Source organism: Pungitius pungitius, chromosome 15 (genome assembly GCF_949316345.1).
Source record: "Pungitius pungitius chromosome 15, fPunPun2.1, whole genome shotgun sequence".
Classification (NCBI taxonomy): domain Eukaryota; kingdom Metazoa; phylum Chordata; class Actinopteri; order Perciformes; family Gasterosteidae; genus Pungitius; species Pungitius pungitius.
The window spans coordinates 16,634,787-16,661,510 of NC_084914.1; the positions used below are offsets into that span (position 1 = coordinate 16,634,787).

The 26,724-nt window shown below is 43.3% G+C and overlaps 1 protein-coding gene across 1 annotated transcript in view; it reads left to right on the plus strand.

Moving 5' to 3' along the window:
* The window catches only part of pappa2 (pappalysin 2), a 51,276-nt gene that overhangs the window by 17,801 nt on the left and 6,751 nt on the right, over positions 1–26,724 (plus strand). Inside the window, exons 9-25 of the mRNA XM_037459094.2 lie at positions 125–258; positions 3,523–3,705; positions 4,750–5,053; positions 6,744–6,872; positions 6,948–7,033; positions 10,140–10,336; positions 11,699–11,809; positions 13,190–13,325; positions 13,414–13,588; positions 14,181–14,246; positions 14,327–14,423; positions 14,789–14,966; positions 19,516–19,729; positions 20,899–21,067; positions 21,498–21,630; positions 21,872–21,993; positions 24,743–24,814. Of these exons, the coding sequence (XP_037314991.2) occupies positions 125–258; positions 3,523–3,705; positions 4,750–5,053; positions 6,744–6,872; positions 6,948–7,033; positions 10,140–10,336; positions 11,699–11,809; positions 13,190–13,325; positions 13,414–13,588; positions 14,181–14,246; positions 14,327–14,423; positions 14,789–14,966; positions 19,516–19,729; positions 20,899–21,067; positions 21,498–21,630; positions 21,872–21,993; positions 24,743–24,814 (2,506 nt within the window). The remainder of the gene's footprint in view (positions 1–124; positions 259–3,522; positions 3,706–4,749; positions 5,054–6,743; positions 6,873–6,947; positions 7,034–10,139; positions 10,337–11,698; positions 11,810–13,189; positions 13,326–13,413; positions 13,589–14,180; positions 14,247–14,326; positions 14,424–14,788; positions 14,967–19,515; positions 19,730–20,898; positions 21,068–21,497; positions 21,631–21,871; positions 21,994–24,742; positions 24,815–26,724) is intronic.

Sequence of the window (26,724 nt, forward strand, 5' to 3'; positions counted from 1 at the left end):
GTATTGCTCTATGTCATCTCTGTGTTTCTGCGAAAAAGAAACTAACCAGTTGGTCCAACACCATTCTAGGTCTGTTCTTTAGACAAACATTTTCCTAACCAGCAACTGTTTCCTTGTGTCCCAGCTCTTCCTCTCTTGTGTCTGGTATCAACTGTGGAGACTGTGAGACGGACGGCGTTTTCCACCAGTACGCCTCCGAGGCCACATCCCCCCGCATCTGTGACACGTCGGGCTACTGGACGCCCGAGGAGGCAGTTGGTCAGTCCAAAATGACCTGGCATCTCACTTGATTTAACCGCCTTTCTGAATGCACCCTTTCTTTTTGATTGACGACCCAATCCAACATGCTGTTGGGATCGAGAGAGAGACAAAGAAGCCAATGTGTTTATTACTCAGCCCGTCATCTAAAAATCTGCAGCTAATTGGTTTTTGCGCATGATACACTCGTCCTTCATCAATAATTACTAACAGTAGGGGTTGATCTGGGGGCCGTCTTCCTTTTCCGGTCCGCAGATCAACCCCCATCTCTCCAAAAACACACACACACACACACACACGTCTCTTCCCTGTAAACATCAGGTGCGTGCAAGGCTAATGGCTCCTGGACGAAGAAAAAGCAGAAAATCAGTCAATGATAATCGCCTCCCGCTACAGACCTCTGTCTGCGTCTTGTTTCAGCCGAAGCGAGAACAAGGATTATGAGGCGCGCCGTCTCCTCGGGGTAATGTTTGGGTGCTGTTCAAACATTGAACCTCAGTCATAAACAACCCCCCCCCCCCGCCCCCTAAAAAAAAATGAATGTAGTGTGTACTTTGAAACATTACACGTATTGTAAGCACATGGTCCTTGTTATTCCAATCCTAATTTCTGCGGTTGCCCCGGTTCCTTTGGCAGGAGATGTAGGGTTGGGCAGGGGAAAAGGAACAACACTGAAATATAAATAAATAAAAGAACACAAGGAAGCAAACACAAAAGCAAAGGGAGAGAAAGAGATGACGGAAAGAAAGACCTTACGAGCACAATAACACTCTCCTTCTCCCCCGCCAAGACTCTACCCAAGTATGTGGAAATCCTCCGCTGGAATTTACGCTTTGAAAACAAGCGGCGAGGAGGAACGGGGGGATTAGGGCTCCCTCTCTGCCGCTGGGGGACCATAATGATGATAAAGAGTCAATTACCGACTTACTCTAAACAGTGGTATGCACACAGCTGAGGAGACAGCCAGTCTCCCTTTCACTCGCTCCTACCCCTAAAGAGGACGATGCACAGGGTCCGGAGGGGGGGGGGGGTATAGGACTGATTCAATGTGGATATCATGGCTGGCAATGCACACGAGGAAAGATGGTTGACACTGTGAACCAAATTCAATTATTGTGAAAAACATGTTAGCAATAGGTTGTATACCCTGAATGGGTGATTTCCATGAACATTTGGAAAGTTAACTGCGCTAAACACTGAATGTTGCCCATCCAGACAATATATGGACGTGACAACCCTCATCATCTTTCAAGATGGCAATCTTAGTATCTTTCTAGTATCTTAGTCAAGTCTGAAGGCTGCACTAATCCACTGCCAGTGACCTGTACGCCTGTGTGTCCAGTGCTAGTGGTTTAATGCTGTTAAAGCCAGATGAAAGTATCAAACCACCTGTTAAAAGGCACAATACCTCTACTCATTTCCACTTTCTAGGCGAAGGCCCCTAGACTTGACGTTACGTTAATTTCTTCTGATCAGTCACTGGATTCAAAAACATTTCAGGGTGATGGCGTCACAAAATATGACGACTGCCATTTTTAAGCTTCAGTCCCCCTTGTTGCAGTGGAGCCCATGAGACGTGTGGCAGAAATAGCTTGTCTTTATTAATGCGTCTAGCACGTCAGTCGCTGGAAAATGTTAATAGGAGCAGTTTACGGTTCTGGTTCATTTCTTATGCCAATTTAGGCCGATCTCGCCATCATTTAGCAGCCATTTGTACAGCGCTCAAATGTGCTTCAGACGGTGTGAAATGTGTAACACCTCATTACATTCTGGATTTTTATTTGGCTTTCTGGGACAGAGCTGATAATAAAACCACTGTTATGTGATTCCATTGTTCTAATCACTGAAACTGTAACAATTAACAACTCATTTAGCTTTAATGGTGCTACTACTGCATTTTTTTCTGCATGTTTTAAGTAAAGGAGTGTTACAGCTGGAAAATTCTGCGCTCACTTGTTAATACGAAATGGTTTGCTGCTAACTGTTAAAAGCAGAAGTGTCAAGTAACAAAGTAAAACTACTTAATACATAATATACATACTAATACATACATTTTGGGATATCTATACTACATTTTGGGATACTATCTATCTATACTACTGGAGTATTTATTTTTCAGATGACTTTTTACTTCCACTCCTTACATTTTCATGACAATATCTGTACTTTCCACTCCTTGCATTTTACAAAATAGCCTCATTACTCCTATTTCATTTAGGCTTTTTTTCATTCTGGCTTGTCATCGGAAAGAGTGAATTGGATTGTGGTTGGATGTGTAAACATATACCATTCCGACACCCTATTGGTTTTCTCCGCGATGCACTTGCAGATGACACAAATCACGTCACACTCCAGCAAGGAGTAAGGCAGAAAAGCAAGATGTGATTTTTTTGAGATCGTTGGCTACAAAAACAACTAATTTCATCAAATGCGCTGAGTTCTACGCACCAAAGTACCACAAGCTAATGGCTGTCCAAAACTTGCCATCGAATTTACATTACTTTTATTTTTATACTTGAAGTACTTTGGAAAACAGTACTTTAACACTTTTACTCAAGTAAAAAGAGCTTTTCAGCTTTAGTTGATACTCCAATTTCTACAGTCTTTTTTAAACCCTTGTATGTATACTTCTACTCGAGTAATGAATGTGAATACTTTTGACACCTCTGGTAAAAGTAATACTTTTGTTAAACCGGTCGCAACAAAAACATCTGGCTCTGGTGCAATTCTTCTTTGTGAAGAACATACACACCGAGATGAGGGCCGGAATGTGCAAGCCATTTAGTTACGTTTCTCATTGTGGATGTGAGTTTAAGTGCATCTTGTTCTTTGTTCTTTGCGTGAACATAAATCACTGTATCGTCAGCATACATTTGAACATCACACCCGTCGCAGACACCTGACAAATCATTTTAAATCAATCAATAAATAGCTGTCAGGTCCAATAAATGCCAAAAAACAGTTAAAATGTTTTTTTTCCCTCAGCCTAAGGTGACATCCATACTAAATGCCTTCTGTCATTCGTAACCATGAAATAAGCAAAACATATTCAAACAGATAAATTCATTTTGATGGCATATACTTAAAACCTATTGCGTCTAACTATTGAGTTGAGCCACTATCCAGATCGGTACACAACTCAAACAAACAGTATACCACTGTGTGTATGTAAGAATCAGGAACACAACTGGACTTTACATGGTGTCAATGGATGAATACATGAATACTGATGCGTGTGTCTGTGTGATGTCATTGTACCCCCAGGCCCACCTGACGTGGAGCAGCCCTGTGATCCCAGCCTCCAAGCCTGGAGTCCTGAGCTCAGCCTGTATGACACCAACGTGACGTCACCCTGTCCTGACACGGAGGGCTGCACTCTCACTCTGACGTTCCTGCACCCTATCATCCCGCACACACTCACGCTCTGGGTCACCTACGTCTCTTCCAGTAAGTGTCACTCCATCAGATCCAGGCAGCAGTGTGTCTGAAATTCTCCCTACCGACCAGCAGGGGACTTCTCATCCGGATGCATCAAGAACTCTAAACAACTCTACCTCTCTTTTTATATATATATATTACCTCATTGTAAACATGAGTCTTTTTCCTTACTGCATGATGTTCATACAAAATAATTTCCCACGAGTTACCGCAAATAGTATTTAGTTGGCAGATGAGACTGGAGTACACAAAAGTACATTACGGATTATTACGTGACGCACAGGCAGTAAGTGACAAATATTAGGGTTCTAGCTGAGTCGCAAAAAGCTGACAGAACTCTAATTCTCCCAGCAGGTTTGGGGATATTCAATCACGGAAAATACTGCATATCAGAATATACTAGTGCTGTCACTTAAACGCGTTATTAACCACGTTAATGCAAACCCATTTTAACGACTTTTTTTTTTGAGGCGGGGATGACTTGTTTGAAATTGTCATGCTGAAAGCAAAGAAGTAGTAGGCCTACCTTTTATTGGTAACCTAACGGTTTATTGTTTCTGAAATAAGAGGCCTCACTGCTTTGTTCACAGCAAACTTGAAAAAAAGAAAATATTAAGCCGTTAAACTGCACTATAGGCTGAGTCCTTGTTTACCTGGAATGTGCACTTTATCATTTTATTTTGTACCGCACTGTTTGGCAATGTTGTTTTTCAGTAAAACAAAACGTTTGCATAAAGCAAGCCATTCCACTTTTCCATGTTGATAAGAGCATTAAAATGAAAAAAATAAGGGAATGGACATTTATAGAAATGTGCGATTAATTGTGAATCATTTTGAGTTAACTATGACATGAATGTGATTTATCGTGATTAAATATTTTAATCGTTTGACTACTAGAATATACTCATGGTCCCGATACTGATTAAGGACAGAAAATCCGTGCGCAGACACACATGAATGAGATGATATCACTTTTGATGGCCTGTGAACTGTAAGAACCATCCAGAGCCGGGTGTTCAAAGTGACAGAAAAACAAGCGGACATATTTTGCAGACAACCCGGCCCTGGCTGATGTGGAGCTGATAACCGGCGTGGGGAAGAGCATCAACCTCGGACCCCAGCACGTCTTCTGTGACATGCCCTTCACGCTGCGCCTGGACACCCGCGGACTCACCGTCACCGCCGTCAAACTCAGCACCTTCGACGAGAAGATGGAGGTCGACGCCGCCATGTTGTCCTCTGGTCCCGGCAGCCCCCTGTGCTCCGGCTGCCGACCCCTGCTGTACCGGATTCAACGGCAGCCGCCCTTCGCCGGCCAAAACCCCCCGCCTCAGACCCGGCAGACCTTCACTGACAGGTTGGTGCCAGGGGTTCGTTGCTCAGGATGTTCTTACATGACCTTATTTGCAGTAATTTCTCCAAGGTCGACACATTGCAAGTTCCCCAGTCTGGTTTTCTCTCAGATGCTGCACACACACGCTGAGGGTCACACAAATAAAAGTATTTAGGGACAATAGGAAGTTCAAGTTTCACAGCATTGCCTCAATATGTGTGTGTGTCTCCAGCATGGGGATGTGGAGCTGTGGCCACTGATCCAAATCGGTTTCAACAAGCATTTACGTTTTTAAGTTTTGGGGCTGAAGTTAAATGAGTTTGTCAACCGTCCTGTCAACCTTTCGCCGGGTGTCCAATTTAATTCCGTATTCAAAATGTAAAGTTACTCATTTTTGAAAAACCTTACAACCTTACTGCCAGGAAAACACAGTTGTGTCCCATGATTGCAGCGTATTTGGGGCCAATGTTCAAAGTGGTGGACAGTTTATTTTTCAGCAAATATGTCTCCTACACAAGCTAAGTGCAGAAAGATGTAAGAACCGCTGGGAGTTGAGTAATGCAGGACTGAGGAGGGCACAGAGGGTTCGACGTAAGGAGATGAGTGTTTGGGAGCAACGAGTTTGGAAGACGAGGGAGAGGAGAGAAAGCAGAGGGAGGGTAAGATGAAAAGCCAGAGGGGAGGAGACACCAGGGGATTGGAAAAGATAGAGATATGAGAGCAGTAGAGGTCTGAGGAGAAGAAAGGAGGTGAGGAACGGGAGGAGGAGATGACAGCAGAGCTAACAAAATGTGAGCGTTTACTCCTGAGGAGCTCGCGCTAGGTTCAGCTCAGGCTAACTGGTGAGGGAAAGAACAGCTCAGTCAATCAAAGCACTTCCCACTTAAACGTTACAACACCATATGTTTCGCTAAACATACCCTGAACCTTTATGAAACTTCATCCTTCAATCCTTGACTTCCTCCACCGATCGCAACCGATAATTAATAAAGGAAATCTGTAGAGTTAACCGGTGGTTTAGGCTCCTCCAGGATAACTTTCACACCCGGCGGATACAAAATCCACAGGGATAAGGTTCTCTTTTTAGGGGCACAACTCGGCAAAAAGAAATCAGTCCTGACACCGTTGCTTAGGAATCGCTATACACACACTTGTGAATAGCGATTCCTAAGTGAGGTCATCATGGGATACTGCAAGGTTACAGACTGTAGCCACTGGTTCCCACTTGGTGTGCTGCGATACCACCTGCAACTGTTTCCAGAGACTATCCGGACCAATGTGGAACCCCTTTGTTTGGGAGGGGGGATACAACTACAATGCTTCCTCTCTTCACAGCCCCATCTAAGCTGTTCAACCATTGAGGTCATTGTCTGCACATTTTGTTAGGTGTTACATTAGATTAGATTATAGGATCGGTTTGTACCGCAAAGCCGTAAAAGCCTGGCTCACTGTTCCAGAACAGAACAAACCTTGGATGTCTTCCTAATGATTTTATTATGCCAATTTCTTTTGCTCGTCCTGTCTACTCTCCTTTCATTTTTGTCTTCCCTCGTCTCCGTGTCTCTTCTCTGTCCTCCGGCCTCTGTCTCCTCTTATCGCATCTTCTCGACTCTCCACTTGTCTCATTTTGTCTCCCTCTCTTTCCGCTCCTCCGGCTTCATCTCATCTCATCTGTCTTCTCCTCTCCTTCCGTTTACGTTACTGTCCTCCTCAGCTCTGTAAGGCAAGGGGTCAAGTACCAGTACACCATCCAGGTGGAAGCAGACGGCCTCCTCAGCGACCCCTCCTCACCTCTCCTCTATACCCATGGGCAGTTCTACTGTGGAGACGGCTTCATCCAGGGGTCTGTTGAACACGACTTCCTACACATGTAAATGTAGACAACGCAGCAAATGAAGGTGATTGTTGTTCTCTGCAGGGCCGAAGAGTGTGACGACAACAATCTGCTGGATGGCGACGGCTGTTCTAAGAGCTGCCAGAAGGAGACGGACTTCAACTGTAATGGTGAGTCGTATTAAATAAAACACAGCAGATTTTCACTCTGTTACATGTGAGACATGAACACCATATAATCGTATAGTGTCACTGTGGCAAAATGTCTCATTCATGCATGCAGTGGCAATTCATTTAAGCCAATCAAATTTAATTTACAAGAAATAAAAGCTGGGTTAGACCATTAACAGAACCTTTGCCACAGCGTAATGGTGCGTTCACACCAAAAGCAAAACAAGATTTACCCGCGTGAGTTTACTCGCCAGACTATTTTGCGGTTGAATCAAATGTTAAACACATGTCATGTGTGTTTCTTTCACACATTTCAGGCCTATGAGAGGAATCGAGCGATCGACACACGCTCTGGAATATTGGTGAAAGCACAGGCAATTATTTGGGATTATGTTGCTCACAATTACAGTTGTGTTTTAGACAACATTTTTCCCACTTGATTTGACACGGTTTGTGGAAAGTAAGGAAAACCTTTTCATAATCTCATGTGCGTCAGTGGGCCAGATCTCCCACCGAGTGAGATCACAAGCAGCTGTGAAAGCCTTTGCTTCTGACAAATGGACGCCATGGCTGAGTGATCGGAGGTCAAAGTCAAATCGCGACTGGGGGGGGGTGGGGGGGGTGTGTGTGTTTGACGGGTGTCATCATTCATTTCACACCCATCAAGGAGCTTGAGAGAACGACCGTGCTTTGGGCTTTTTAAACGTTTGCCGAGAGGTTCAAGGCGGGAAAGCACAATGTGTTCCCAGAATTAACAACTTGAGATCTATCATGAGACGAGAGACATTAGGAAGCACTTTCGATTTGTTGCGCAGCGAATTATGTGCCAGAAACATGACTTGGTGGGTGTTCAAGTTTGAGTTACTGAGAACAGATACACCTGTTATATGGCTCTTTAAAAGGCTTTAAAGGCAGTTCAAAGAAGACTCCATCATCTTCTGATTCTACCCAAGGACCATAGTACTTTGTGTTCTTGGCCCCCGCCGAGGACAGAAGTCTCGCCACTCAGTTCGGGGCAGGGGATGTGGACCCAAAACCTTGAAATTCACCCTCTGGTGGGTACCTTCTCAGAACTCAGATGAATATTTGTGGCTTTGAGAACTTTCCTCCCTATTCGATAGCGTTGATGAGGGGGGGAGTCGAGATGATGCCGGCTGCTTCCTTTTTAGGCCATGTGTTGTTCTGTAGTCCTTCTGCGTTGTGAGTAAGGGTTTGTTTTAGGAAAAATTGCATCAGTCAATCTATTGGTCAGACCCCCCCCCCCCCCCCCCATCCCTTCTCCTGCCAAGGCTGAAGCTATTAAATCTCATGTTTTACCAAAAAAGACATTATAACTAAAGTCGGAAGTCAACTTTTCTTTTAACACAACACTGCAAAACAATGATTCAGTTGTACCTTTTAGTTAAAGGCGTGATATTTGTTTTGGTATTCTCGCTGTGCCGAAGGCCTTGCTCTTGCTTTGTGTTAAGAATAGAACAGGCTGTTCTACTCTACAGTTCTGCAGTAACCACACAAACTGATTCGAGGGTCATCTTGTCACGGAGCAACTGCATTTGCTGACAGACACAGCATTGTAGACCTCAGATAAAAGACAGATGGTATTCTTCCCGAGTCAAAGATTTGGACTTGGGGTGACTGTATAGCGTCAAACATGTTTCCGTCGACTTATTGAAGCCAATCGTGCAGGGCTGACTCTCCGTCTGTCTATCTTCTGCTGCTGTCCAGATGTTAATAAGACCAAACTTCAAAAGCGGCTTAATGTTTTCCACCCTTTTTTTCATGAATAGCATCTGCATTACAAGATGTTGTCTTCGCTTGCGCATTATGTCATTGCGCTTATATTCATTGCTCACAGGTCAGGTGCAACCGTGTTACTGGAAGCATTATGGCCATTAATTTCTCTCCTGGTTCAAATCAAATAGCATTAATTACATCCTTAGTAAAGTCTTTGCACTCGGCTCGGAAATACTGCAAGGCGTGCTGGTTTAAGGAGCACATTAGGTCATGTTATTGTTTTTCTTAAAGCTAAAGAACGCAAATTATGCTTAGAAAAAAAAAAGACAAAATCAGGCCAAAATGCGTGAAAGCTTTGACATCTTTGAAAAACTAGTTAGCTAATCAAATGCTTAACTTCCCAGCTACCAAACACACTTCAATCATGCAGAGCTGTCTCTGTGAGCCACCTCCAAACACTGATGAAGATATCTTCCGTTAAGATATCCTCATACCCCAACAACCGCCTTAAAGGATTGTCAGTAGTCTTTGTTGTCCTGTAATTCAGTTCTCAATCCCGGATCAGGCCTTTTTGCTGTTATATAACTTCAGTCTTATACCACATTTCACGCTCATGATGTAATTGCAGTACTTCACACGAAGCTTTGTGTTTTCGGTATGAACTACAAAAGGTCAGTATCTGACGCATATGAAAATGCAGGCCTTTAATGTCCTCTCTGAAGATGATCAAGTCGTGCAGAAAGTTTCTCCGACAGCGCTTATTTGTCCGTCAGCAGCCTACGAATCAACCAGTCAACTAATTGGCAGCCCTAGTCGTACTGTCAACTGTCCAGTAATGACAACAAGCCGTTGAAAATATGAGTATCATGTTACATTCGATGTTCGAGGTATTTAATACCCCCCCTGGCCCTGCTTATTATTATTACATTTTTAAAGGGAGGATTAACATTGAGCTGATGAAAAAAGCTAAAAGAATTTGCTGGCCCAGTGACGATAATAATAAATCCCTTGTATGTTGTTTGGTTTTCTAGTAGAGAGTTTTGCATTGCTGTTGTTGACACCCATGAGCCACTGATGTCATGCTGGGATTAAACCAGGTGGCTTTCTTACCGCCTGTTAACAAAACAATAAAATGGTTGTGATCTTAATAATTGATTGAAGTCAAAGTTCATTTCTTCCTGTAGTTTACAGCGTGTCGACAGCACGGAGTCAGATAGAGTCGGGCTGACATGGCTGACGTTGGAAGCGGCCAATGAAAACACAAAGTAGATGTGCTCAGATTCGGTTCGCTGACAAACAGACTTGGACTGGAGTTAGAACGTTAGATTAAAAAATGATGGCTTATATCCTTTCATAAATCCATCCCTCCAAGGCGAGCCGAGCCGCTGTTATGTCTTCGACGGCGACGGCGTGTGCGAGGAGTTCGAGCGGCGCTCCAGCGTCCGAGACTGCGGTTACTTCACGCCTCTCGGCTACACGGACCAGTGGGCCTCCACCGCCGCCGCCTCGCACCAGGACCCGAACCGCTGTCCCGCCCACGCCGCCACCGGGGAGCCGTCACTCAGCAAGGTATGAAGCACCAGCACGTGACAGTGTGACAGATACCGTAGCGACCCACCTCACATTGAAGGCTCTGAAATCAATATTTTGATCATAGCAGTTTCACGTGAAACCTCAGTAATGAAAACAACTCAGGACATGTTCATTTTCAAGGAAAGGGCTTAAAAAGGGACCGAACGTGAGCCGGAAACAGAGCAGCAACCGGTGGAGACAACAATAAAAAAAGGGACTTTATATATGGCACATCTTCCTTTTATTCCACAACTTTGGTACACAATACATCAATCATTTCCAGACAAAATGTCTGCAACCACATGTGGCCTCACAGATCAATCCACACGCCCAAATTAGTAGGCTGCATACAAATAAATCGGATCAAATGGGCCAACAACTTGATTTGATTATATACTAATTTGAATCTCCTTTTTTAAAACTCATTTTTAAATCAGTCAGTTGTGTCTTTTATTTGTTTTATTTTTTTCAATTCTGTGTGAATTTCTTATACATTTATTTTGAAAAACATATTTTTTTTCTGGATTTACCATCACAATTACTCTCTCTTCGTGAAGGCAGTTGTTCGTTTAGAAATGTAAATGTCCGGCATTGTCTGGACACCAGATCTACGTATGGAAACTTTAGTAAAACAATGAGCATGATTTAAACCCTATTTATCATGTGAGGACTGTGTCAGACACAGTCTTACAACTGGCAAATCTCCTGCTCAAAGGGATGAATTCATGAATCAAAGGGTCATGAACAAAGCGAGTGAACTTTATCGAAACTTCACCACTGGAGGCACAAACAAAGTAGTTTCACAGAACTATAAAAACTAATAATTAGCGTAAAACCTGGAATATTGTTGTTTTTTACCATAAGTTGATAGGGTTCTATGTGGTCAGAATGAAATGCCTAAAACATACTCAAAATACCATCAGTATCATTATTAATGGCACCCTTTTCAGGCTGCCTAAGGCTTGCAGTGTTAGTGCTAATGAACCAGCGCTGCCCTCTCCCTCCTGCCCCCTCCACCATCCACACTCCTCCCTGGTTTGAGCCTGGCATGGCTCCCCTGTGTCACTCATCTGTGTTAGAAATGTAATTATCACATGATTCCAATCATTCCAATGATTTTTAAAGTCAATATTGCTGAAGTTGTGTATTTTCCTGTTCAGATACGGAGGAAAGACACAAGCACGTCCCCTCACAGCACGTCACTGTCAGTCAGATACACTCTACAAGCATATCGCTTTGAACCAGAGTGTTTCCCCTCCCACTGTATGGTACTGGCCCCCCATCCGTTTACAGTTATCCACCCATCATTGTTAATGACCATGTAGTTTGCATTGTGTCTCCCCCTTGTTCGGTGCGAAGCTCTGCAGGTACCAGCACCTGGAGGTGAGTGAGAGGCTGCCCGCAGACGCCTGGTTCCCCTGCACGGCCCAGTTCGACAACAATGAGCTGGAACAGTCGTTTTGGCTGAAGGTACGTTTGTGTGTGTGTGTGCAAATCTCTGTTTTCGCCTCCACTGAATGACTGCGAGTGTCGATCGCAGCTCTAACATCTTCCAGCACTTTCCGATACATATAAGAAAAATACGTTTTGAAGGGCCTTACACACACTGCGTGACATAAGCACACACACACACACACACACACACACACAAACACAAACACCACACCGGAGGTCTTTTTAATACATACATTCCCAACGTTCTAATAATTACATGATTCATACCATGATTTATTTTTTCACGCTTGAATTACTCTTTTTCAAGAAAGACTGCGAATTATCGGCACTAATGACCTGTAGACGACAAATCACGTGTAACCCGACAATTATTCTTTATTTACGTTTGTGCATTCTCCGCTATTTTGTCCACAGTTGCTACAAATCACCAAAACATTCAATAATGAAGATTACCAGTTAGCTAATAGTAGAGGACCAAGTGTTATGCAATTACGTGTCTTCAATAACTTCAAATAAGGCATTTTCAATTCTGGCATCTGAGGGCAATCATTTTGTATAAATAGATCATTAGGAAACCATCATTTACTATCATACTTTATTACGGCCTCAGAAAATGCAGACAACCCAAAAACATTGCTTTCTTCTGACATCATTAACCACTTCTTAACTTCAACTTGTGATAAATAAAGATGAGAATGGATCATTTTTAAATTTCCGTTATGATGATCCCTTTAATTGCCCGACTTATCTCCGGACCCAACGCTGCTTCACAGGGAGGTCCCAGTTTCCTGACCTGTGTCTGGTTCTGTTTAGTCGTGGTGGTGTGATTTCATCTTTCCACAGCTACAGTTCCCACAATCGGCCAGGGGGTGGTTTGAGGGATCGCTTCAAAACTTCTCAGCGGCCGTGCTCTGGATCACAGGGTCCTTTACCGGAACCTTCCTTTTTTCTTTTCTTTTTCTCTCATTGTTTCCACGTCTTTGGTAAAAACTCTTATCAGGCACATCTCTCCAACCCCTCCTTAGGGGCCCCTTCTTCCCTAGGACTGAAAGGTCCTACATGATAACAGCCCTATCTGCCGGCTCGCCAAACACATTGATTTCAGTTCAACATAATTGACTGTGATTGAAGCCACGCCCCCTGGTTCTACTCGGTCAAGGTTTCAGAACTACAACGGAGCCCATATTGTCATTAACTGCACTCCCTAAAAAAATATTTCCAAAGTAGCCAGAAAGTTCAATAATGTGGGTTAAGGAAGATTCCCGTAGAGACCTGTTGGTCTATTAAAGTCATTAAAAGAATAATGAGCTAAAGTCTATGTGAGCTCCACAGGTTTTGTTGGAAAGGTAACCTTTTCTTTTCCTTCTAATCCATTCAAATAATGAATGGATCCAGGTTGGATTTGTTCATCCCGGAGTGGCGGCTTCCGTGATAGTGTACCTGGCTTCAGACGGGTCGTGGTCTGGGGAGCAGTGTTCAAGGACCGCCACCATTCTCCTGTCTGACACTACGGGCAAGAACCACTCACTCGGTAATTTTTATTTGTGTTGATTTGTATGTATTAGATTATATGATAATGATATGAACAAAGTGTACTCAAATCTGTCCCATCCCCCCAGGCACCCATGACCTCTCATGCCATCAGAACCCATTGGTGGTGAACGTGACCCACGACCTCTCTAGACCCTTCTTCATCACGGCCTCGGTTATTCTGCTCTTCTCCTCCCCCTCTGTGGCGGTGGGAGGCGTGGCCCTGAGGACGTCCTGCCACTTCAGCACCTTCGCCCAGACCGGGTGCGCATCACAGGGTGGGCTCTCCCACAACTACCTACTTACCTACACACACACACACACACACACACACAGGGCGACATGTCCACATCTCATCATATTGAATTTGGATATTAGGCCCTTATTCAACAAAAATGTCTCAAATGTATTTTTTGAAAGATCTTAAGAAAGTCTTCCAAAATGTGGAAGATGTGCATAGACTTGTTATAGGAATGAGTGTGATCCTGGAAGCGGTTTCCACTGCAATATACATAATTATCAAAGGATATCATGAATGATCAATGTTCTCATTTAAGCAATGAGAACATTGTTTCCATCGTAAAGGATACGTTTTAGTTTTTAAAAATGTGTAAAAGATCAATGTTGGCGTTTTGGGGATTTAGTAAGGATTTTCTGCAGTACTGCTGTCTGCTTAACAGAAATAATTGACAACCTTCCTAAATTGGACTGAATGTGCTTGCTCAGAGCAAAGGCCTCCCTGCTTCTCTCTCCCTGCCTCTCATCTCTCTCATCCCTCCCATCTCTCCCATCTCTCCCATCCCTCTCATCCCTCCCATCTCTCCCATCTCTCCCATCCCTCTCATCCCTGAAACAGCTGTTTGCGGCAGCCGTGTCAGCTGGACAGCTGCGCTCCTCTCCAGATAGAGCACGCCTCGGTCAGGTAGGCCTTGTGAGAGAACACTCAAAGGAGCGTGAACAAAGGCACAAAACATCCATCTATGTGTCGGCGTGTGTCTGCAGGTGTACAGGAGGAGGGGAGTCCTCTCGGTGCCTGGTCCAGTGTCACCGTGGTTTCAGTGTCAATGTCCTCAACAGCAAGGGAACGCCGCCCCACCAGGTACACGGGTTAACCTATTATGTCTTGCACTGCTGAAATAACAAGGTTTGAAGAGAAAGACGTTGACTTTCATTGTGTCCTTTCAACAAATGCTACAGTAATATTACAAGATTGTTTTCTGCTCTTTTAGTTTTCCTTTTTCACTCAACATTTGTGGGTGTACGAATTATGGGGGAAACAATCCATACAATAAGACACAAATAAATAAAAATCACTTCTGACGTTTGAGGACCTCCCACTACCTTTGGAGCTACATTTCTAAAATATTGTTTCTTCAGAAATGTTTGGAGGGTTAGTTGGCCTTTTTTCCCCGTTCCAATTTGAATCCCTTTTGGAAATGAGACAAACAAGTTCTTTTGTTCCAGAGAGAATTGCAGCTGGAGTGCTTTCATGGTGCCTGGGATCGTTTAGTGAGCTGTCAGCCCGTAGACTGCGGCATGCCCGATCAGTCTCACGTCTACCACGCCGTATTCAGCTGCCCCCGGGGGACCACCTTCGGCAAACAATGCTCCTTCACCTGTGGACCACCAGCTATACTACAAGGTGCGCCATGGATGAGTCAATTGGCTGTGGTCTGGTCATGCATATTGTTAGCATGTTCCCTGGCAAATGGAGGATTTGACACCTTTAGAATGGTGTCCAATCAGTGGTGATGGGAAACATAACAACTGAAGCAGAACACGTCCTCAGGAGTTCCCCTGCTCGCAGCACCATGCAGGCAAGGCCTACATGTACCAGGATGCATCGGGAGAAGCCTGATTGGACATCCGTGTAAAAGTTTCCATTTAAACAGCACCGGATCGAGAAAAAAAAAAACTGTCCATGATAGACTGAGAGAAAAAAACATTTAAAAAAAGATGTATCCTGGTGTTGCTATTATTACTTATTGGCAGCTGTTCTCGGTGCATGACGTAAACCGAAATTCAATAAGTTTCACTCAAACTTACTTTTTGAGTTTCTCTCATTATTTACATTCCTGAAGGACAGAGTGCGACGGCAGGGCCAAGTGTCTCAATAAAACATAACTTTCAATCACACATTGTTCTGCTTTGCTGCTACAAGCGACCTCCTGACAGTCATAGCGTAGTGAATTCACAAACCCTAAGAAGTAGTCATTTTCCATAACACAACTATGCCTGGCCTGTTTATTTTTTTTATTGGGCGCATCCTGTTAAAGTTTAAGACGATGTTTGAACCAAATTAGGTTAAATAAGCAGCTAAGATCTACACAGTTGCAGGAAAAATCACAGAGGGAATGCCATCTCACAGCTCTCCCTTTGGATATATGGCTTCTTTAAAACGTAACAGAAAATCAACATGCCAACGTCCTGCTCACACAAAACACAGACCGTACACAATCCTTTTCAAAACACCATTTGCACCACAACGAGTCAGCAAATATCGCCCCTGGCAACTTTAATAGGAGCAGCGCCCCACACGCACATATTCATAGTTTAACACTGAATTACCCTTTCTGGTAGTGCAAGTTTCGCAATGTAGTGCAGGCTTCATGAAGTGATTAGAGCACAATGTCCACACTAGTTGTGTCTGTGGTTCGGAGAGCCACCGTGGACGCTCGGATGTCGCAGTGGCGTTAGTAGCTAAAAACCTTCACGGATAGAAGTCTACGTGGGGCTTTTTGGGGTTTTAGCGCCATGTGCTGGGAGGCCGTCATGCATCGCTCAGCAGTGCGGAGCACACGGCGCTCAGGGCTCACCAGCGCAGCTGCGATGGATTTGATCACCACAGCAATGGCGCGATGTTTAAATGCCTTATAAAAATGTGATGCCATGAATCATTACATTTTACAGTCCCAATAAAAAAAAGGCTGAGGGAGTCACAATTCTCCGCGCATACCGGCACTCGTGCATCTCCTGAGTCCATGCGGGCGCAGCGACTATTAGCTCGGAGCGACACTAAAATCTCTTTTCTCCTCATAAGCAGAAGGGTTAATGTGACATGAATCCATGCTGTTGACCTACCTGAGCCTGTATGTGCTTTAGCCGTGCAGAGTTTAAGGCCCACTCAGAACAGGCCCGTTCAGAACGGGGCAAGTGTTTGCAGCATAATCAACACTTCCAGAGGGCCTAGTTGTGGTGCACACACGAGTCACGGCAGCTCATAGTCAGAAATACACCTGCAATGCACTCTGGTTCAGGTAAAAACACCGGCAATAAAAAAAGTAATGAATTATGTTACTTTTCAACCCCAAATAATAAGAAATGATGCGACTCAAAAGAATACTACTGACTACTTTTATTACAGAAAAAAAACCTACTTGACTCAGTGTACTCATATTGATAAATATATACATATATTGTATTATGAGTATAGATTATATTAGACTTGAGACTTTGAACAGACGCTAAGTTTAAACTTGAATGTAAGTGTATAACTCTTCACTTGAGGTAAAGGAAAAATGACTTTTGTACTTTGGACTTTTGTAGTAGTTTAAGATAACGGTTCATTATTAGAACACATGCAGAAAGTATGAATGAGCCTTAAGCAAACCGAGTCAGTCTGCTCACAGCGCACGGCTTGCTCACACATTGCTGCAAGATTATTACAACTTTATTCAAATGGAATATTGTGTGGTTCCAAATGGTACAGATTATCTTTGGTCTCCGACAATTTTTTGACGGACGGAAGGAAAAGGATTTCTTGCTTTATTTAAACTTGCATTCGTTATTCCCTCAGAATAAATCCACTCCACCCCCCTTATTAAATATTAAGAAGTAAATATTCCAATCACTAGCTTTCAAATCTCCTTTAATACAACATAATCAAATGATCAAATGACGGTCCATTCACAGTCAAACGGATCATGAAGCAGGGTATGCTTGACAGCTCGCTTACTTCGATTGACAGGTACCTTTGCTGCTATCAGAGGCGCATCCGCTGCTCTTCGTCATTCCTTTGCAGTCCAAATATGGTAACTTATATTTGCTTGTTGCAAAGAGCCAAGATGTATAAAAAGTAGGGCTGTCAAATGATTAAAAATTTTAATCAAATTAATCAGAATTTTCAGTGGATTAATCATGATTAATCACACCTGAATCCTAACCATTTTTTCTTTCTGAAATGCATACTAAAGATAAATAACAGGACACAGATACATAATTATCATTATTATCATCATTATTATTTTTTACATAAATACATGTTATTGATATTTGATTTTTTAATTCATTTCAGAAAATAATCAAAGCAATGTTATTTGACAAGTCACAGACTGATTTCCCTGCATGGCTCTAGAAGGGTCTCGAGCCTCTGCAGTTTATCCCACTCTGCTGCGAGTTTGTGCTCCTGATGGTTCAGGGCTGCGATGACCAGACATGACCAGACATGTCAACCCTCCCGATGTTTCAAAGCCCCTCCCGAAAATCTCCCGGACCGACCTTTCTCCCGATTTCCACCCGAACAACAATATTGCTGCACCACCCGTCACTGGGCGCGCCGTTTCAGACCGAACAATAATAAAGGTTACACCTTAAAGTCAAGCGCGGCGATTAGAACGACTGGCGCTGCAAAGAAATCCGCTACCACCCCCATTTCAGTGTGAAATATCCCCATACCCGGGAGGATTTAGATCGCATTGGCTTCCCTTCCTCCGCATGTTTCAGAACAGTATTACGGGTCTCTCCGATGGTCCTCTACCTCAGCGCTGCTCTTAGCCAAGCTCTGCTGGGCGGAGCTTTTTTTCTCTGTTCTGCTGCGCGAGAACGGGGAGGGGTGCAGGTCTCTGGCGCAAACGACTTGCTGAACCTGACGTCCTGACATATGCCTGCAGGTGGCAGTAATGTGTTGTATAGGATGAAGTGCATTCCCTAGAGGAAGAGGCACTTTACTGACCTGAATAATTTGTCACACTGCGCATGCGTGAAATGCGTCAAAAAAATTGACGTAATTAACAACAAACAGCTGATTAACGCCGTTAACGCGCTATTTTTGACAGCCCTAATAAAAAGCCAAGGTCAAATCGCAGTCCACAAACCAATGGGTGACGGTGACCTCACGCCGCCGACGTCCACTTGTTATCTACATTTATATGGTAACGAGGACTGTCAATAGATTTTAAAACTAACTAATTGTACATTTTGAAATTAATTTATTGCGATTAAACGTTTTTTTATTCTTTTAAAGACTAAATCCCGCAAGTAACGAGTAATCACTTTAGAAAGTGTTTAGTTTTACACACTGTTGTTCAATTGTCTATTGTACTTAATACACAAGATACACAAAATACACAAAACTACCCACATTTGATCATCTCCAAGGCAGAATTCCACCGGGAGGAGCACCTCTTCCTGCTGTCCTCGTGCACTTTGCTGTGCTTTCAACTCTCCATCATTTGACGTTGTGTTTGAAGTGTTAACAATCTCCCCACATTTAGCCAGGACGTTTTTCAAACCACTTTCTTTTAGAAGAGGACCTCTTGAGACTGTGGGCCTCGCAGCGTAAATGTTGAGATAAAAGTAGTCTAGCAGCTAGTTTAGCGTAGCAGCTAGTTTAGCCTAGCAGCTAGCTTAGCCTAGCAGCTAACTTAGCATTCATAGCAGTGCAGGAAGTGGTCCTTTTGCCGCTCGCCCCCCTTCTGTTTACACGGGGAGGAATTCCTATGCACAGTTCTTCGCTGTATGTCGCGCCGCTTTTATTTTTACTTCCTCATGGTAGCCAACATCACCGAAGGCTATTAAGTCAGTGCCATCTTGGTGATTTACACCACATGTCAGTATGTCACAGAAACATTGTTGTGTTTTTATAAACCACCAAGAGACTCAATTGTTGTTACTTTTGGTCCTGTTGAACCAACTCTGTGAGCAGTTTACTGAAGAGAATCTGCCAGTCTCACTGCTCACATGAAAGGTTTTCACTTGAATAACTGACTTCTGACCATTCAACACAAGCCAAAAGAAGAGCCCATGGAAATAAAACTGCTTAATCTTCTGCCCATGCCTCACCCTTCCACCATGAAAATTGAGTCCACAGTTTCTCCAATAATCCCTCCGAAAAGCAAACCTAACCAAAGTCAGCAGACTTTCCTCCCTCCTTCAAACTGTGACCTAAAGCCCCCCCCCCCCCCTCTCCTCAGGTGACAGCGACAGGTTGGTGTGTTTGGAGGACGGCCTGTGGGGTTTCCCAGAGGCCTACTGCAAGATTGAGTGTCCCGAGGTTCCGAACATCCCGGACGCCAAGCTGCTGACGGTCGGCTGCGTGGCCTCGGGGCACGACGTCGGCGCCGTGTGCCGCTACAAATGCAACCCGGGCTTCTACGTGCTCGGGAGCCTTAAGATGAAGACGCCGAGGTAAGCGTTTTGGCTCAGAGAGAACGGCGCTATGGCAGCCGGAGTTTGGAGGGGCATTTATACCGTCACACAAAAAAAGGAATCAAATGTCTGCAGAGTATGTATTTTTATGTAAAAGGACATCAAATAAAGTAGTGACAGAAGAGTGGATGACAGGTTGTGGCTTGTGCGATGCCTTTAAATGCTGCGTTGGACACAACAGATCAAAGGTCTTATGACGCATGCCTCCCTGCGTAATGGAGGAAAATCCGTCTTTTACTGTATTTTACAAGACTCCTGTTACATACTCCTTGGTCAAACCTTAATTATTCTTACAAATAATTATAATAATATGCTGCTGTTTAAAGAGGCCTTTTTTTGCTTTGGTCCATCACAGGCGATGCCATGTTAAGTATCTCTCCCACTAAGGTCCAATAAAACCTGTACCGCTGTGTCATTACTTAGCCAATTGTGTTTTTTTGGTTAGTGCTCATTACTGAACACAGTTCACATATTGTCAATGAGACGGGGGGGTTCCAACAGCAGGGCACACAGCCTCTGGGGTAAGTTTAATATCCTTGTATTCTTGTATATAATATACATTTTCCTGTATTGCAGTTAAATTGCACTCTCAATATCTAACGCATTGACTTTTAGACGAGGTGTGTATAAAGAATTACATTTTATAGTTTTGTACACTAAATTTCCACCCAATACGGTGGAAAACCATCGTAGGTAAAGATCCATTTGCAGCTGGGTGTCTTTTTATGGGTTCTCAAACAAAATGTGTAAACATTTTAATCACCCCAAAGCTTTATAGGTCCAACATGTACAGCAGCAGCTTATAAAGAGCTTTAAACTTTAGGACTTTTACTCTAACCTTTGACACACACACACACACACACACACACACACACACATTACATGAACCACACTGGAGATCTTTTTTGTTTTTAGATCAGCACTGAGAGGGTAATGAGTGCATACCTAATGTTTCTAGAATCTAAAAATGTTTTTTCATTTTGTTGTTTGAGTTGTTTGATACTATACAAGAGGCTTTTAGTCACCATGTTGCATTTGCCCGTTCCATCTGACAGGTAGATTTTATCTGTGAAACATTCTCTGTAGCAAACCTACAGCGGTCTGCTGTAGGAACTTTTCGTTTACTCTTTTCCTCCCGCTGCCTCTAGGAAGTACTTCAAGTTGGAGTGCCTGCAGGAGGGGCAGTGGGAGGAAACTACCTGTGAGCCAATATCCTGCCCGGCGCCTCCTGATGTATTCCAGGGCATGTACACCTGCACCAACACCCTGTACTATGACACCCTATGCACCCTACAGTGCCCAGATGCCACAGAAAATGTAAGACCACCATTTAAACGTTTTAGACCATTCTCTCTACTTTCTATCTTTGCATTCAACTACAATTTCATCTCAAATGAGACTTTTTATAAGAATTGGCAGCCAATAAAGCCAATTCCAATTCAGATGTTATATTGAAGAAGGCTTAAAACTAGAGATTGAAACCCAGAAGTCATGTTAACAAATTATACCGAGGGAATAAATCAAGAGAGATGTAGAGTCCTTTCTCTTGGTCTTCCCCTTTTGCAACCAGCGTAGTCGCACCCTATAGGCCATTTGAGAGAACGTACGTTTTAAACACTTCTGCCTTGGTCTCCCAGGAGGTACAGTAGGTCTCCCAGATCCTCATTTGACCTTGATGTGAGCAGCATCCCAAGCCCAATATCCACAACATAGTTAATTGATGATTATTATGTGTGTTTGTCTTCAGAGGGAGATACGCTGCACGAAGGAGGGTGACTGGAGTGCAGAGTTCACCATGTGCTCCACACTCCAGGGGTCGTGCTCCCCGCCTGCCAATCACAACTCAGTGGAGTACAGCTGCGACCCGAGGACGGATATTGGTGAGTATTAGTCCTCTTTGTCAGGGATGAGAGTGTAATTCATATATATATTCCCTTCTTTCAAACAAAATAAAGCCAGGGACAGGAGCCCTCCTTTCCAATCGAACAGGTCTATACCTAAATCGCCTCATGTTATTTATCTTATTTTATTTCTGTCCCTACATGGTGGTGTTTACACACACACACACACACACCTGTTAACCTCGGGGAAACACTGCATTTGATGAACTTTTCCTTGCAGGTGCATTTTGCTACCCAACATGCATTGGGGCTGCAGACATGGATCTACGCGACCCGGCGGTTCTGCCCAATTGCACTACAGTCGACTCCTTAAAGCACTGGATGCTGCCCACTGAAGTCCAGGTGAGACGCCCGGGGAGCTTGCTTCAATTACAACGAGGCTTTTTGAGTTCACTTCAGTTTTGTACCGCTGCTATCCCAAACAAAACAGCAATGTGCACACTATAGTGCACATGTTTTAACAGGGCTGTTCCGCAGAACACGGCTGATGCCTTTATTCTATAAGAGTCTAAGCTCAGAAAAGCCTTTCGTCCTAGTCAGCGTTGGCCAATTAACACATTTGGCTCACTAGCTCGTTAGCTTGCATAAAATATCTACTGCTCACAGCTTAAGTTCAGTTTTTCAATGGAGTTTTTACAGCGTCAGTAAGAAAAAGTAGTTACTGTGCATATATGTCAAAGACTTTTTTTATTCACAAACTGGTAATTAATATATACGACGCTTCAAATAAGTTTGATCCATGTCAGTGAAAAGGAGGGCGGCCGTACAGATCAGCTTGCACAACTAGTCACACCTTTAGCTGCCCACAGTAGTGAAGAATGAGACCGCCCACAACTGAGCTTGAGTATCCGCTTCCATCCGGGAACTCGTGGCTGGCATTGAGCAACGCTCATTGTTTTGCTCGTCCGCTACTGACAGAAAAACCAGAATAAATAATGCATCCAAACATCTGGCTGTCTCAACAACAGCACAGCGTGCGCTGAGCTGCCGCTGCAGACGGAATCACTGAAACAAGATCACTTCAGTTCTAGAAGAAGTCGGCGCGGACTAACTACCCTCCGCCGTATTATTGGGAAACAAGTTCAATCTGAAAATGAGCGAAAGCTGCCTCACCAATAAAAAGGACGGCCTAATCGTGTGTTAGGAGACAGATGTTGGATGAAGAGGACTTAATGGTTATAAGCTGCAACTTAATCCGTCTTCATGAAATAAGCCCTTTCATAACGATCACACAGGAAAGAAATTATTAACTCATTCAAATTAAAAAGCAGCCACAAAGGGGAAAACAATCTTCCACTAAGGTACTTTGAACAGAAATCAATTATCCTTCTTTTCTGGACTTAGGTCATCTCCTTTGAATCTAATGAAGGGATCTGACACGTTGCCCCTTCCCACTACAAATTGGAATTTCATTAGCAATAATCAAGTTATAAACATACCTCCAGTACAAGGGATAGTTTTTGAACCTCCATAAGACCAAAATGACGTCTTGGACATATTTGGCAAGAATTTTAATGTAATAAACGCAGTACAGAATAATAAGTACAGAAATGATCCCAAATTTAAACTGAGTAAGAATATCGCATACAATGGAGCTGAGATATTATCACAATATGTGCAAATGTGTTTCATATCAAATGTTTGACTGAGTCATTTTCAATAATATCTTTTAAAAACATGAGGAAAACTTTTTAAATTCCCGACCGCGCCGACTAAGCAAACACACGCACGGCCGAACAGGACTCGTGTGTAGGCGAGAATGTGTTTGTTATTATTCAAGTGTTCAGATAGACGAGAGTAAAGCTTCCAGTTGACGTCAAGTCTTGTAGGAAATACACACATCTCTCACACAGGCAGTGTTTACGGGTCAACGTGAACTCACTCATAGGAATGTCAGATGCTGGGGTTCTTCACTTAATGGCCTGTTGTTTGGCCTTCTTAAGCTGGGTCATGTTACCCAATATCATATCTTAGGAATGGCTTCTAGGGTAACGCTGTTGCAAACACTGCTCCAGTTTCGCCTGACTTTTTGGGTGGCCAGCCAGCCAGTTAGTCTGCCCTTGCCAAGGTCAAATACTTGGGCCCAGGTCTAGTTACTTACATATCTCTGGCGCTGCCTTGTGATTTCGAGGCATTGCTTATCTTAAATCTCGGAATCAGGTCTCCCCGCACAGGAAATCACAGGGGAAGGATCAACTGTCCATGTTTGTTGGTCAATGGGCTATCTGCTGACCCGCCTGTGAATTCCTAGGGTCAAATAAATGACAGAGGACTGGCCTGCCACCGGATATCAACATGCAACTTTGAGTTTTGTATTCCTTTTCTTCACGAGGTTTTCATGCAGGCCAAGCTCGAACAGTCTAAAATCAGATTGAGTGCAAGACGTAGTTTAGTTCATGCTTTATATAACAAGTCTGGGTAAGGCAGGCCAAGAGCTAGCAGATCATTGGCACCATGGCGCTGCAAAGGCCTCATTTATTATTTTGTCATTAGAAATAATAAACTATAAACTTCCGAGGGAATAAGTGTTTTTGTTGATCTTCCTGACCTGTTTCATGTGTTTATAGTCTATATTTTCCAATACCTACAGCACGCATTAATCCTCCCCAAAGGGTGAACCCTGACTATTGGCAATAATCTCTGAACTTTTGTCCTCAACACCACCAACCCGCAAAAACGTCAATCCTGTTCTTTATTTTATAACAATCTAATTGACAAATTGGTACAGCGGGGCCCGTAGCGGCGGTTCTGTAGGTTTGTTGTCTTTGAAGTTGAATTAGAGGGTTATATTTTGATCTTGGCACTGAAGTCGCACCAAAAAATAGACACAGATCATTTAAAACTTAAATAAGACATCCGAAAATGTCAGTTCATCTATCAAAATGTATATATATGTTAATCGATACTCACAGAGGGAACATGTCGCTCCCCAGTTGGTTGCCCTTATCCTCCATCTATACGTATGCATGAAATCAACGCTCCTACACTACTCTACGCTTAAAACATTACATCCTTTTGTTATCTACATCCAGTTGTTATCTATATCCTAAGAATACACTGCTCAGTTGTTGTTACATGCCTTGTTTTCCAGAGCATAGTCTGCACAGGGAGGATGAAGTGGTACCCCGACCCTGAACACATCCATTGCATCCAGTCCTGTGAGGTAAGTCCAAACCGCCAGCGGAATTCTTTCCGTCCTAATGTCAGTCTCAGCAAAGGGGTTGACTGATACTGTATCTGGCCAAACAACTGCAAATTGGTTTACTGCGGCAGAGAGTCCTGATGTTTTTAGTGTGGCGACGACTATCCGGTGGAAATGTCTGAAAAACATCTTAGCAGCAAGCGGCTCGGGAACGTGGCGTTTGATTCCTCTCGCCTAACCAACCGGTGCATCTGTTTCCCCAAACATGCAGCAAGTCAAAGAATATTTTAGTTGTTATGCACCGTGTCGGCTATGTCCTAATGTGAGCTTGCTTTCAAAGCCTTGCAGGTCACCGAGATCTCAGTCTGGAGTGCTTTCTTATTTATCAAGGAGTACTCAATCCTTAAAACAATTACACCATTTCTGGGCATTGGTGTATTAAATTTACTGCTTTAACCAGACTTTTCCAATAATATCAAACATGAAGAAAAACATGCCGTATCCCAGCTGTCTTCATCGCTCAAGATACCAGCACCAGCGTGCAACGTGCATTACATTTCACAATGACAAATTGATATACTCAGTTCAAAATTTACAAGAATCTCTTTCAAATATGTCTCTTTTGTGTTTACAAAGAGAACAGGGCCAAATGTTGTTGCAGGGCTGACAAACCTAATGGATTACCTGATAATAGCAATGAAATGAATCACAACTACGTTACTTAAGATGATCATTCAGGCTGACGTTTATGTTTATATGCCTTGTCCAAAAGAGAGTTTTTGAGTATTCAAGGAAATTAAATTGTAGTTCAATGGGGAACAATAGATTAATACTTTGTTTATTTGACTGAAAAATTCTGTATAGGAGAAAACATGAGTACTCTTGGCAAGTAACAGGTTTAACAGGAAAATGATAATTTTTCTTTTCTTGTTGGATGATGTTGACTGTCAGAGTGGGTGCTGGTGCAGGCGGAGGGGAGGCAGGACTCAAGCGCAGGATCTTCCAAAACAAGTGCTCTTTATTCCAAAAAACCAAAACCGAGGAAAACCGTGCACCAACGACAACTTGACATCAGACAATGACGCGACAAGGGACAACAGGCACACGGGGCTTAAATTCACAAGGGAGGTGCAGGTGATTGGACACAGATGGAAGCAATCGGGCAATCACAGGACAGGACGTGAAGCTCACCCAGAGACACGTGAGACAAGAAAACTACAAAACAAGACAGGAAGAGGACCCAAACCGTGACAGTTCACCCTTGAGCAATGCACAAATTCAGCGTAGTGGCTGAGTTATAAATAGACAATGTAGTTCAGTTAGTCCATCCAACACTTTTTTTTCAACTCTTATGTCCAGCTAGATCGTTTCAGATGAATATTTACACACCCGTTCAATAGATTGGTTTTGTTACAATATTACACCAGACCAAGCGGAATAGTCGTGTCTGAGGTACGAAATAACCACTGGTATGAATATGCGCAACGCACCGCTTTTACAATTCACCCTTTACCAAAACATGAGTTTATGGGAGGGGTTGGTAACCACTGTTTCAAAGGTCTTATTTGGGAAGTAAGCCCCTAGCAAAAGTTACATTTTATCAAAGTTTAAGAAAAAATATAGTAAGTTGACCTTTTGTTACGATTTACAGTCAAAACTTATTTTTTGGTGACCCCTGACCTTTCATCTGGTGCCATCATTTAGCCAAAAGCTTTTTACTCGAATAATATCAAATATAATTGACAGATCTCCATGAATTGTCCTCAGCATATTCAACCCCCTGTGGTAAGAATTCCTTTGATTTTGTTGACCTCATGGTTTTCCCCTCCAGTGGCTTCAAGATACACTTCTCAAAGTCGCTAAGTGTTCACTAGGTTCTTGTTTTCTTCTAACGCCTTCGTCATTTTGGATACATTGCATCCTCTAGAGGC